Below are 11533 nucleotides of genomic sequence, written 5' to 3'. Positions count from 1 at the left end.
TATCAAAATAAGGGGGGTGAGATTGTGAGAATATCATTTCCTTACTTTTTCTTTGGGAAAAAGACAACCTAATTACATTTTAAGTATAAATTTAAGTGCACAGAGTTATCCCCCTTTCACATTGAGGCAGGGGTGCAATCCAAAAAACCATTTGCCCTCTTCTTCTCCTTTGCTTTTTTTTTTTTTTTTTGGTTATTCATTTCCACCTTATTCATTGCATTGTCGACTATTGCTACAACTCGGAAGGGGAGGAAGATGAAAAGGAAGGAGAAGAAGACTATTGCTACAACTCGGAAGAGGAGGAAGAAGAAAGAAGAGACAGAAGAAAAAAGAATGGAAGAATTGGTGCTAGAAAAAATGGAAAGCGGTGGAAGAATAGGTGCAGACTTGACCCCATTAAGAGTACGTGCATCAAATAGTTTCACTTGATAATTATGATCTTCCTTTGATACATTGTTTGGAGTCACAAAGTATGTCTAGATAATATTTAAATGGAAGGGGGAAAGTTTTGCTACAAAAGTGAGTTTCTACTAGACCTGGCAAAAAGTGACCTGGACCTGTTGGTCCGCCCGGCCCGCCCGTAAATTACTGGTCCGGGTCACCAATCAGTGACCCGTTTGAAATTGACCCGCGGGTCCACCCGGCCCGTCAAAACTGGGCCGGGCCGGGTGGACCCGCGGGCGCCTGTAGAGAAGTGCAAGGTTTTATTTTGGCACTTTTTTTCCGTAATTGTCAAAACTTTTAATTTTTCTATGTATTTTTTTCCGTCATTGTCATAACTTTCTGTTTTTCTATGTATTTTTCTCGTAATTGTCATATTTTAGAACATTCTTTCGGTTTTTTTTCCGGTAATTTTTCTGCTTTGGTTCCATTTTCCTGTAATTTCTCACTTAAAACTTAGTACTCCATGATTATTATTTATTGCTAGCCACCTTTTTCACAAATCGTACTTCTCCCAATCTTTGCAGTTTGCACCACGCGACAATAAACAATATGACAAATCTCTCAAACAGTCAACATAAATGGCTGGTGAAGGTGGCTAGCAAATCCCGATACAAATAAAAAAATCTTAAAACATATGTCAAAAATCCGGGTGACCTGCGGGTCCAAGCTTAGTGACCCGTAGAATTTTCTGGGTCATTTTGACTAGGCCAGTTTGACCCGGACCATACGGGCAGGGTCAAAACCGGCCCGGCCTGGCTGTTTGCCAGGTCTAATTTCTACCGTTCCAGTTATTCACAAGTCACCAAAGTGTTGAACTTTAATTAGACTTCTACATTGAAGTCCAATATTTTTTCAAAAAAGTACAGTGGGGCCCACTTCTTAAGATGATCCAAACCATTCATCTTAGCAATTTATTTCATGCTCTCTTTTCTTTTATTTTTGTATTTTTTTTATGAAAGGCTTATGTTGATGGTCAATTTAAATGTTGGTACACATGTATAAGACCTGCCTTTCTTTTTGGAGAATTTATATGGTGCCCAACCGTCAAAATAGCAAGGTCTAGGTGGATCTGGTCAAAAGACTCACGGGCCACCTAGCCCTTGTAAATTACCCGGTCGGCCATCATATAAAAACTCTTCGTTTTTGAAGGAAGTCTACTTATGCTCAGCATTTCTTAGTGGGACATTGGGGCAAATCATTCATTGCCTCCCTACAAAAAGTAATGTTTCAGTGACAATAAATCGTACGACTTACCCTCACGAGTGACATGGACCTCATGAGCCACTCTCTGCTACTCTCACCTCTCTTCATGTCCTCTATTTCTTGACTTCCTCTCATTTACATCTCTAGGCTCGCTTATTTTGATGATCTAAACCATTTATTTAGCGGCCCTCGGCTCACGTACAGAAGTGCTGCCCTTCGGCTCGGCAATATGGAACCTCTCAACTGCTCCCGTTCCTTTATGGGGTCCTATCGGGATAGGTAGGCCCAAGCTTTCCCCTCCCCCCTCCCTCCATAAGACCCTACTTCTCTTTCCCCCCTCGAGAAAGAGAAAGAAAAGAAGAAAGGATTGATGAGGGTAGATCATGACCGAAAAATCTTCTTAAAAAAGTGATTCTAGACCATGATCTAACTGGTGTAAGATGGATGACTCAAAAATGTCGACACATCTACCACCACAAAACATGTGGTCACTATAAACATAAATTACGTAAACCAATGCAAGGAAAGAAATAATCTGAAAAATGATCATCACATCACAGGTCGATGAAATGAAGAAACTACAAAGGGAAATAGGGAATGAAATTAGGACCAAATACCTTCATAAATGTTGCATACATTAAGCCCAAATTCTACTCCATCAAATCTATTACAACAAAACACAAGATGACACAGAAACACTAATTTGTCATAACTTTCCTTTGGTCTCCCAAAACATACAAAGGAAAATACAATTTTCATCCTCCATAGTGCCCTTAACCTGCTCCACCTTCGCATTCTCCGGTAATCAGAATCGCCTAAAAAAATTTCCACTGTTCCTCTCCACTCGATGCCACATATCATTCTTCTCTTCACCTTTCTGGCTTCGTCTTTTACTTCTTTTTTCTTGGGTGGAAATGATATATTGTCCCTCTTTTGTTTCCTAAGCCACCCCGTGTAGCAGGGGCGGAGCTACATGTAGCATAAGGGGGGCACCGGGGCAGTTGCCCCTGTTGAGTTGGGCCAATTCCTTAATAGCCCCAACTCAATTGGGCCAGCCCCTTTTAAATTTTAAGGGCTGCCCCCCCCTTATGTATAAGACAGTATAAGCTTGCCCCTGTTGAGTTGGGCCAATTCCTTAATAGCCCCAACTCAATTGGGCCAGCCCCTTTAAAATTTGAAGGGCTGTCCCCCTTTATGTATAAGACAGTATGAGCTCCCCCCACCCCCCATGCATAAATCCTGGCTCCGCGACTGCCTTGTAGTGTAGTGATGAATTATGAATACACCAGAGCTGGCACAAGGAAGAAAAGGGGGCGAATATATATCACTTACCCTTTTTCCATACCAAATCCATGGTGTTCCTATAAAACAATGTAAATCAGATGGACTATTAGGCTGCATCTGTGATAACAATGTCTCAGGCACAATGGACGGTTTGGATCATCCTATAGTGTGGGCCGTACGGCATTTTTTTGAAAAATAATGGACCAAATCACCAAAAGGCCTTTCATCCTATAAAAACTCAAGAAACACTTTTTTATCTCCAAAAACAGTGAAATTCCATTCCTTCAAGAGGAAAAACTCATATCATACACTTTTTCTGTGTGGATACAACAACATAAACCCTAAAAAAAGGATTCTAGCACAAGCCAAATCCAGAGAAACATATCAGGGAATAACGAGTTTCTTCCCGGCATAGATCGTGTTCCCCGTAAGACCATTCGCCTCCTTGATTGCATCAATCGAAACCTACAACCACCCACTCTCTATCATTTAAAAAAAAAAAAAAACCCAAATCAAAAAGCTAAAAAAGAAGAAGAAATAGCCAAATATGCAAACAAAAAAAAACGTACCCCGTATTTTCTAGAGAGACCCCAAAGGGTATCTCCCTTCACAATCTCTATGGTTTGACGCATTTTAGGTGATGATTTCTTTTTCTGGGTAATGGGTTTCTGAAAGAAAAACAAAAGTAGATGACTCTTAGCAAAAGAGGAAAAAAAAATGGGGCAAAAGAGAGGGTAAGAGTATTGGGTTTTTCTTCTTTACCTTGGATTCTTGGAGAGAAGGAGATTTGTGGGATTTGTTCTTGGAAGTTAGGGTTTTGATGATGCTTATTGCGATGCCGGAAAATACTATGATTCCGGCGGTTTTGGCAACCGCGGCGTGGTTTCCGTTTCCGTCTTCGCCATTATTTCCGGCGGGATTTGGAGCGGACATTTTATTGTAGAGAGGCGGTGAAGGTAAGTTCTACTTTAGTAGACATTACGCTACTTTTTCTTTGTCTTGTTTTTTTTATAGTGAGCTGCTAAGAAGGCTCGTCCGTGTCCAGGATTCCACTAACAGCAGCCCTCGGGTGTCCCATATGGTAAGGCATATAAGCCTATAAGGGCCTGTTTGGTTTTGTGGAAAGGCGTGGAAAGAGATGGAAAGGAAAAGCTTTTCCACGATTTTATCTTTTTTTCCCTTGTTTGTCTAGAGGAGGAAAGCAAATACATCACGGATTGACCTTTCCATATCTTAGATATACTCAACCCAAATAGGCAAATACTCGATTTTCTTTCCAACTAAAAGATGAGATGCGCCTTTCCTTTCCACGAAGGAAATAAATATCGGGGAGAGAGAAATGTGAGATATCTTCTCCGACTTCATCTCCCCTCGCCTAATAAGAAGGCTCTCATACGAAAGTTTATCACAGAAATCGTGAGCTATCATCTCCAACTTCATCTACCTCCTAATAAACTCTCTCTCTCTCTCTCTCTCTCTCTTCCGGTTATTTTTGTGCTTTTTAAGTTGAAGTCATTGTTCTAATTTTTTTATAATAAAATATGTCTTTCTCCCTGTCTCTACCTGCTGATGCTATTCAACCTGTGAAATTCAACAGATTCATGCCCAATACATCAAAACAGGCATCTTCTTCAATCATCCTTCCATCCCCACCAAAATCATCCAATCTTTCTGTCCGTCTCATATTTCTTCCATTCCGAAATCCAACGATTTGGATTACGCCAATTCCATATTCGATCACTTTCATCAAACTGCGGATTTCTCTTCATTTCTACAATACCCTCATCAGATCCCACACCCAAATCCATCAGCTTATAGAAGCCTTTTTTCTCTCTCTTCCCAACCAGTTTGCGTTCCCATTTCTCATCAGATCATGTGCCCAATTGTCTGCCAATGAAGAAGGCAAACAAATACATTGTTTGGTTATGAAAACCCCACTTGATATCAGATCTCTTTGTGCAGAATTATCCGGTTCATATGTACTCTCAGTGCGAGAAAATCGAAAGTGCTTATTGGGTGTTTCCTGAGGGTATTTATATTGTTTATGTTGCTTGTTGTTCTGATAGGGTTATTGCACTATGTGTGTACATTTCTTGTTGTTATGATGGTCATGTTTCATTGTGTGTTTTTTTTTCTCATCCTAAATTTGTAATTTTATGAATAATCACATATTGCCAGAGTAATCGACATCAATCAGGATTCTGTCAAATCCTAGATTGTCATCTGACCCAGACCTTTGAAGATTGGGAGCAAAGAATTTCTAGCACTGATAGGCTGATAGCTGTATCCTAGTTCAATTTTTTCTCATTTATTTATTTCTTTTAGAATCTGGTTTCTTCATTATTCATCAAAATAAGACCCTTTCTTGTGGTAGGCAGACAAGATTTTTTTGTAAGCCAAAATTTTGCTGTCATGATTTTTTCTTTAATTTTGGATTTGATTGAAATATTTTCTATTTCTAGTTATTTCTTTTCCAAATAACATGCATCCAAACGAGATTAATACATTTCCAGAAAAAAGCTTTATATTTCGGCTTTGTTGTACCAAACGACGAAAATAATTTGCCTAGAAAGGAAAGGAAAGGAAAAGGCTTTCCCTGGAAAGCCTTTCCAAAGTAGAAAGACCTTTCCAGCAAACCAAACGGGCCCTTAGGCTCTATTCATTGATTTCTAGGAGGCGGAAAGGAAAGGAAAAGTAGCCCAAAGTTTCCTTGAAAACACGGAATTGGTTGTCCTGTTGATTTCCTCATAATCGAGAATCTCATACGTGAAAATTAGAAAAAAAAAACATGTGAAAATGTCATTTTCCAATCTTTTCTCATGTCTTATTTCCGCTGTTGAGTAGCTGAAAATGTTACTTGTGGAATCTTCCAACTTTTCGAGAGGCTTCTGCGTCAACCTCTATCGTTTTCAAACTTCCAAGCCTAAAGTTTTGATCCAATCCTCAAAACCAGGTAATCCCTCACCCTCTCTTTCTCGTTTTCTGTTTTCATTTTCTAGAAGATTAAAATAGGATTTTCTGTTTTTGTTTGGAGAAGATCAAAATACGATTTTTCTGCTTTCATTTTCGTGACAAGAATGGGGGATTCTATTTTCATTTTTGAGTAGATCAAAATAGGGTTTTTGGTTTTTGTTTTCGAGGAGATTAAAATAAGGTGTTTAGTTTTTGAGTTTTAGACAATCAAAATAGGGTTTTCGGTTATTCGTTTTGGAGAGGCACTATTCGCGTATGCCCTTTCTTATTTTCTATTTTTGATTTCCGGGTAAGTGACATTTGCTTCATCATATGTTTTCTACTTATTTTATTACTAATCGGCTTTCTACTTGGTGTTTTAAGATTTCTTCATAACAGGGTTTTCGAAAATTCGTTTGCTGAGTTTTTCAGCATTGCAAGTTTGTAGGAAAACCCCTCTGGTTAGTTTTGGGTTTTTTGTTTTTTCAGCCTAAATCTAATTTTGAAGCCTAAATTTCTTATTTGGATTTTTCAAAAAAATAAAGTAAGTTGCACTTCTTATGAAAGTTAAACACTTATCTAGCAATGGCCTCTAACCCAATATGTCTTGTCTGGTATACAAAATTCTATCAATACAAGTGTAAAAATCTGACTTGATTAATACTTTTTCATTGAATTGTTGCTGATCACTTTGCAACTTTCATTTTGGAATGGTATCACTCTGCAACTATATGTCTTTTTTACTACAAAATAGTATTAACACAAGTGTGATGAGCAAATCAACTTATTTCTTTAAATCTTCTCAATTAAATGCTACTTTTATTGTACGCCTCTAAAAAAACCATAAAAAACACATCAAATGTGATGACTCCCCTCACATAAAAGATACTCTTGTTATAAGCCACTAAAAAACTTAAAAAAAACATACATAAAATGTGGTGAGGAGAAAAATTCATTCTTTCAATGTCATTTAATCTATCTATATGCTACTTGCCCATAGGTTGTAACAAGAAGTAGAGTGGTGCTTGATAAACAATTTGGGTCCGTTCACTTGTTTTCTCGAGAAAGGAAAGGAAAGGAAAGGAATCTGACGTGGGAGAAAGGAAAGGAAAGGAAAAGAAACTGTGCTGGAAAAGGAATCCTGCGGCTGTTCACTTGCCCAGGAAAACCTGAGAAATCCAGAGAAAAGGTTTCCTGTGCCTGTTCACTTGCAAAACCCTACGAACATACTGTAAAAGCTCTACAAAACATGCTGTAAAAGCTCTCCAAACCCAAATGTACAACACCCATCCACCCATATATCATCGACACTCACATATCATCAACACCCAACAACCAAGCCATTATATTAGAAAGAACAAAACCCTACTGAACCGAAACACCCCAAAAAAGGATCAAAATCAGTGAAATCCCTTAAAAACTTCAAGAACAGTGCAATAACTTCAAAACTGCAAACCCATTTGAATTACCCCAAATTTTCGAACTAGATCAGAACCAATTTTTTTGCTTCTTTCTACTTGATTTGGGTTCGCTTTCTTTTCTGCCATATCAATGAAGAAAAAAAAAACCCCAAATCCGAACCCAAATCGGGGAAAAAACCCAAAAAAATGAAACCATAGATTTATAAAAATAAATCAACTAAGCAAGAAGAAAACTTGAAGAAATCAGTTCTGACATGATGAGTTGCAAAAACCAAGAAGAAACCAGCATGGGGGAAAATTTTTGATCTAAAATAAACTTAAACTCGGTTTTTTGCAACTGACAAAACGAAAAAAATAGAAACCCTAATTAGCACGGGCAAAAAATAGAAAAATGAAAACATTTTTACAAAATCAGTGGCAAAAACCAAGAAGAAATCAATTAAAATGAACCAGATCAGAACTTTGAAGCCCTAGATCTCCTTAGAAAAATTAGAAGAGAGAGAGAGAGGCGAGGGAGTGGAGGTACCTTGCCGGAGAGGAGCCGGAGCCGGAGAAGATGGCTTGAAAGAATAAAACTATAGAAAATCAAAAACAAGGAAGAGAGGAGAGAGAGGTGTGAGGGAGTGGGGCGTACCTCATCAGAGAGGAGCCGGAGAAGATGGCTTCAAAGAATAAAAACCGTAGAAAATAAAAAGCAAGGAAGAGAGGAGAGAGAGAGGTGTGAGGGAGTGGGGCGTACCTCGTCGGAGAGGAGCCGGAGAAGACGCCAGAGTGGGTTTGTCTCTCGCGTGGTTCATGGTCTTGTTTCTCATTGGGTTTGTCTCTCGCGTGGTTGAGGAAAATAAAAAGACCCCGACTTTTTTCACTCTCGCGTGGGAAAGGAAACAAAATCCCACCAATTTAGTCGGAAATCAAATCCCGTGAGAGCAAGAAAATGAGATTTTCCACGTCATTTTTTCCTTTTTCCACGTCTGTAATATTCGCTTTCTCGACAAACCAAGAGAACACGTGAAAACTGGATTCTCGGGAAAAAAAGCACGGTTTTCCTTTCTCGGGAAGGCGCGAGACAGCAAGTGAACAGAGCCTTTAAGTGAGTTACTTTGCTTCAAGACAATTTATAATAGTTTTAGATGTGACTCATTATCAAATTTATTAGTGTGATTTTTTATGAGAAACAAATTATATATTTTTTTGATAAATAAGGTTTTTCCTATTTTTCTTTTTGAAATGAAGGTTTTTCCTATTACACTATTTTACACTTATAATCTATTCTTATATAGATTTATTATTAGCACTAAAATGTTCTAACAATTATATTTATACTCTTATATATCTTAGGTTATTATTGAATTTTTTTATATGAAAATGAGATATCGGAGGAAACCAAACAAAAAGGTATGTATTATTGCACCAATTTATTATATATTTTATAAAATTTAAAAATTACTTTCTTATTTTATGTTTCATTATGTTTTCATTTAATAGGACTAATTTGAGTTGAGAAACACATAAAATAGAATAATAGCATCAAAAGTTTGAATTTGACTCTTTCCTAATAAGTTTTAGAAAGTAGATCATAGATACTATTTTGTTCTTAATAGTTTTTTGTTTAGTTTTTGTAGGAACTATTCATAGGTTTCCATTATATGTTTTTTTACCTTTTCTTTTCCATTTTACAATATCAAATTCCTTTACTTTCTTTGGAAAACAAATGAACATAGCCTTAGGGCCTGTTCAGTTGCGCGCAGGAAACGGAAAGGAAAAGGAAATGACGTGGCAGAAGGAAATGGAAAGGAAAAGAAACTGCTAAGAAAGCAGTAGGAGTGCGCATTCAGTTGCCAGAAAACGGAAAAGAAACAGTAAAGAAACAACAGGAATGTGCATTCAGTTGCCAGGGAAACGGAAAAGAAACAACACAGAATATGTCCTTTACCACATATAAAGCAAGTTATGCCCCCTAAGCCCTACCAAATAGTCTACTAATACAAATAAATACTCAAAAAACTTAAGAAGTAGATTTTAAAAGCAATATAATGGAACCAACAAGGAAGAGGGAAACCCATGGTAACACCCTCTGTGGCACCGCCTCTGCTCTTTTATTTCGCAACTCCTCTACTCTTTGCACTTCCTCAACTCTTTCGCTGCTCCGATACCTGGCTCTCTCCAAATATGTGTCTAGCTGTGACTGAGCCTCCGCCAACGTCCCAAATGAGCGGTAGCATGCTCCGCTAAATTTGTCAACTTGTTCATGGTACTCTGGCCAAGCGTAGTAAATCCCAGGCCTCCTGCCATTAAAGACATCATAGTACTTCTGCTTCCCCATACTCACTTAACAAAAAGACAACATATCACATGATGGAAAGATGTCAAAGCATCATCCAAATGTCAAAATAGAAAATATGCACCGCCTGCCATTAACCGCCATCCAAATGTCAAAGATCATTACAGATAAAAATAACTACCGCCATAACTACCAACATCCAAAATAAATAACCACCATCCAAATGTCAAAGATCATTACAGATAAAAATAACTACCGCCATAACTACTAACATCCAAAATAAAAGCTACCACCATAACTACCAACATCCAAAATAAATAACCACCATCCAAAATAAAACAAAGACTGTAAAGTTTATATAACAATAACTACCACCATAATCACCTCCCAAAAAGTGTCATAAAAGTATTGTTCATATAACAGTAACTACCACCATAACCACCTTCAATCATCCACCTGCTGCCTGATGAAACGAGCCATCTTCCTTCGGATGTACGACCTCCTCTCCTCCTCCTCGTACATGATGAAAAGATGAGCCTGAGATGGATTTATTGTGAGGTACTCTGTGGTCCTCAACAAGATATCCTGTGAAAAACCCCTAACCCCTCTAACAGCTTCACGAAGCTGTGCAAAGTAAGCAGGGGCACGCGCACCTGTGAGGGCATCGGCAACCTTGTCCATGCTTGTTGAGAGACGCGACATACTGTCCAAATGTGCCCCACCCTGACGAGTCCTCTGTCGTCTGGTGCCAGCCCGTCTTAAGGGAGATGTCTCACTACCACCATTAATGGGATCTGTTTCTCGAGATGGTGGGTGTTGAGACATGGGGGTATGGTCATCTGCAAAGTCATCCCCAATGTCATAAAGACTGACTGGCTACGAACTTGCTATGTTTGGATTCTCATGCGTCCTAGACCCGACGCCTTTCACGAACTCATCTCCAAAGATTTTGGACATATCGTCATGCAAAACATGATGGGTAGTGAAGTGTTTCTTATGTTTTGGATGAGCCTGTGACAATGAGCATAAAAAATAAGAAGATATTGGATATGATACTACTATAAGAAGATTGTATCTTGAGAGGAAGTGTTTCTTACAGCGATGTAGTCACCGTAGACCTCTTTCTCGCAGGTGACTATTTTGGTGTCATTGTCCCAACCAAAACCACTTCTACTGAGGATGATGCAAACACTCTTGTATGTTTCTTACATAGTCTTGATGTGGTTTTTTATGTGCTCCTTATTGAGTTGGAGGTTGAAAAAGGCATTCATTGCAGTGGCTGCAGCTATATAAGCATGATCCTTAAAACCGTTTGGGATTTTGTACCCCTCTGTGATTTGAACTAGAAGGGTATCTACCAACACTTTGTCCATTTGGTCATTCCAAATGATATTCTCCCCCCTCTTCTGGGAGGTTTGTAGCGCAGTTGTCATTCTGATTCAATATGCACATATATATTTGTTAGGAGTCATACATCCATATAACAACTTGAATAAAAAAACATAACAAAGTTACAACATACAACCATCAAAACATAACAAAGTTACAACATACATCATCCAAGCATAAAAAAATACAACATACATCATCCAAAATAACTAGCTACTATCTTCCTTCAAAATTTTAATCCATCACACTAATAACAACATAGTTACTTGAATAAACACACATACAACCATCAGAACATGACAAAGTTACTCGAAACAGTAAAAGAGTCATACAACCATCAAAACATAATAAAATTACTCCAACCATATATGGAGTGAAACTATAATCCCCTAACGTCAATGACGTCTACTGAAATCATTCCACATCTGTGTGGTAAGCGTGTTTCTAATTTCCTCTCATGCTCTTTTGTCATCATCCCTTGATTGAGGAGGATCTCGTGGTATGTCCTCATCTTTCACAGTTTGTAGCAAGAGTTGTCTAGCTAGAAAGTTGTCCACAT

General features: G+C 38.3%; 1 protein-coding gene across 1 annotated transcript; it reads right to left on the bottom strand.

Annotated features, from left to right (window-relative positions):
• Window positions 1–3139: 3139 nt before the first annotated feature.
• On the bottom strand, window positions 3140–4001 carry LOC143889269 (uncharacterized). The gene is made up of 3 exons (XM_077393445.1): window positions 3694–4001; window positions 3501–3599; window positions 3140–3396 (listed from the first exon to the last, which is right to left on the bottom strand). The coding sequence occupies exons 1-3, from the start codon at window positions 3862–3864 to the stop codon at window positions 3316–3318; spliced, it is 351 nt and encodes a 116-aa protein (XP_077249560.1). The 5' UTR covers window positions 3865–4001; the 3' UTR covers window positions 3140–3315.
• Between the last annotated feature and the right edge of the window lie 7532 nt (window positions 4002–11533).

This window comes from Tasmannia lanceolata, unplaced genomic scaffold (assembly GCF_043159265.1).
Source record: "Tasmannia lanceolata isolate RefF3 unplaced genomic scaffold, GAP_Taslan_0.1 ptg000013l, whole genome shotgun sequence".
Classification (NCBI taxonomy): domain Eukaryota; kingdom Viridiplantae; phylum Streptophyta; class Magnoliopsida; order Canellales; family Winteraceae; genus Tasmannia; species Tasmannia lanceolata.
The sequence above is the reverse complement of the archived record's forward strand: the minus strand, read 5'-3'. Positions and strand labels throughout refer to the sequence as shown.

Bases quoted from the DNA above. Each gene is read 5' to 3' on its own strand.
- LOC143889269 (XM_077393445.1), bottom strand. From the start codon at position 3,864: ATGTCCGCTCCAAATCCCGCCGGAAATAATGGCGAAGACGGAAACGGA. The intron at 3,600-3,693 runs GTAAAGAAGAAA...TTTTTCTTTCAG, and splicing joins CTTCTCTCCAAGAATCCAAG to AAACCCATTACCCAGAAAAA. The intron at 3,397-3,500 runs GTACGTTTTTTT...GGGTGGTTGTAG, and splicing joins GTCTCTCTAGAAAATACGGG to GTTTCGATTGATGCAATCAA.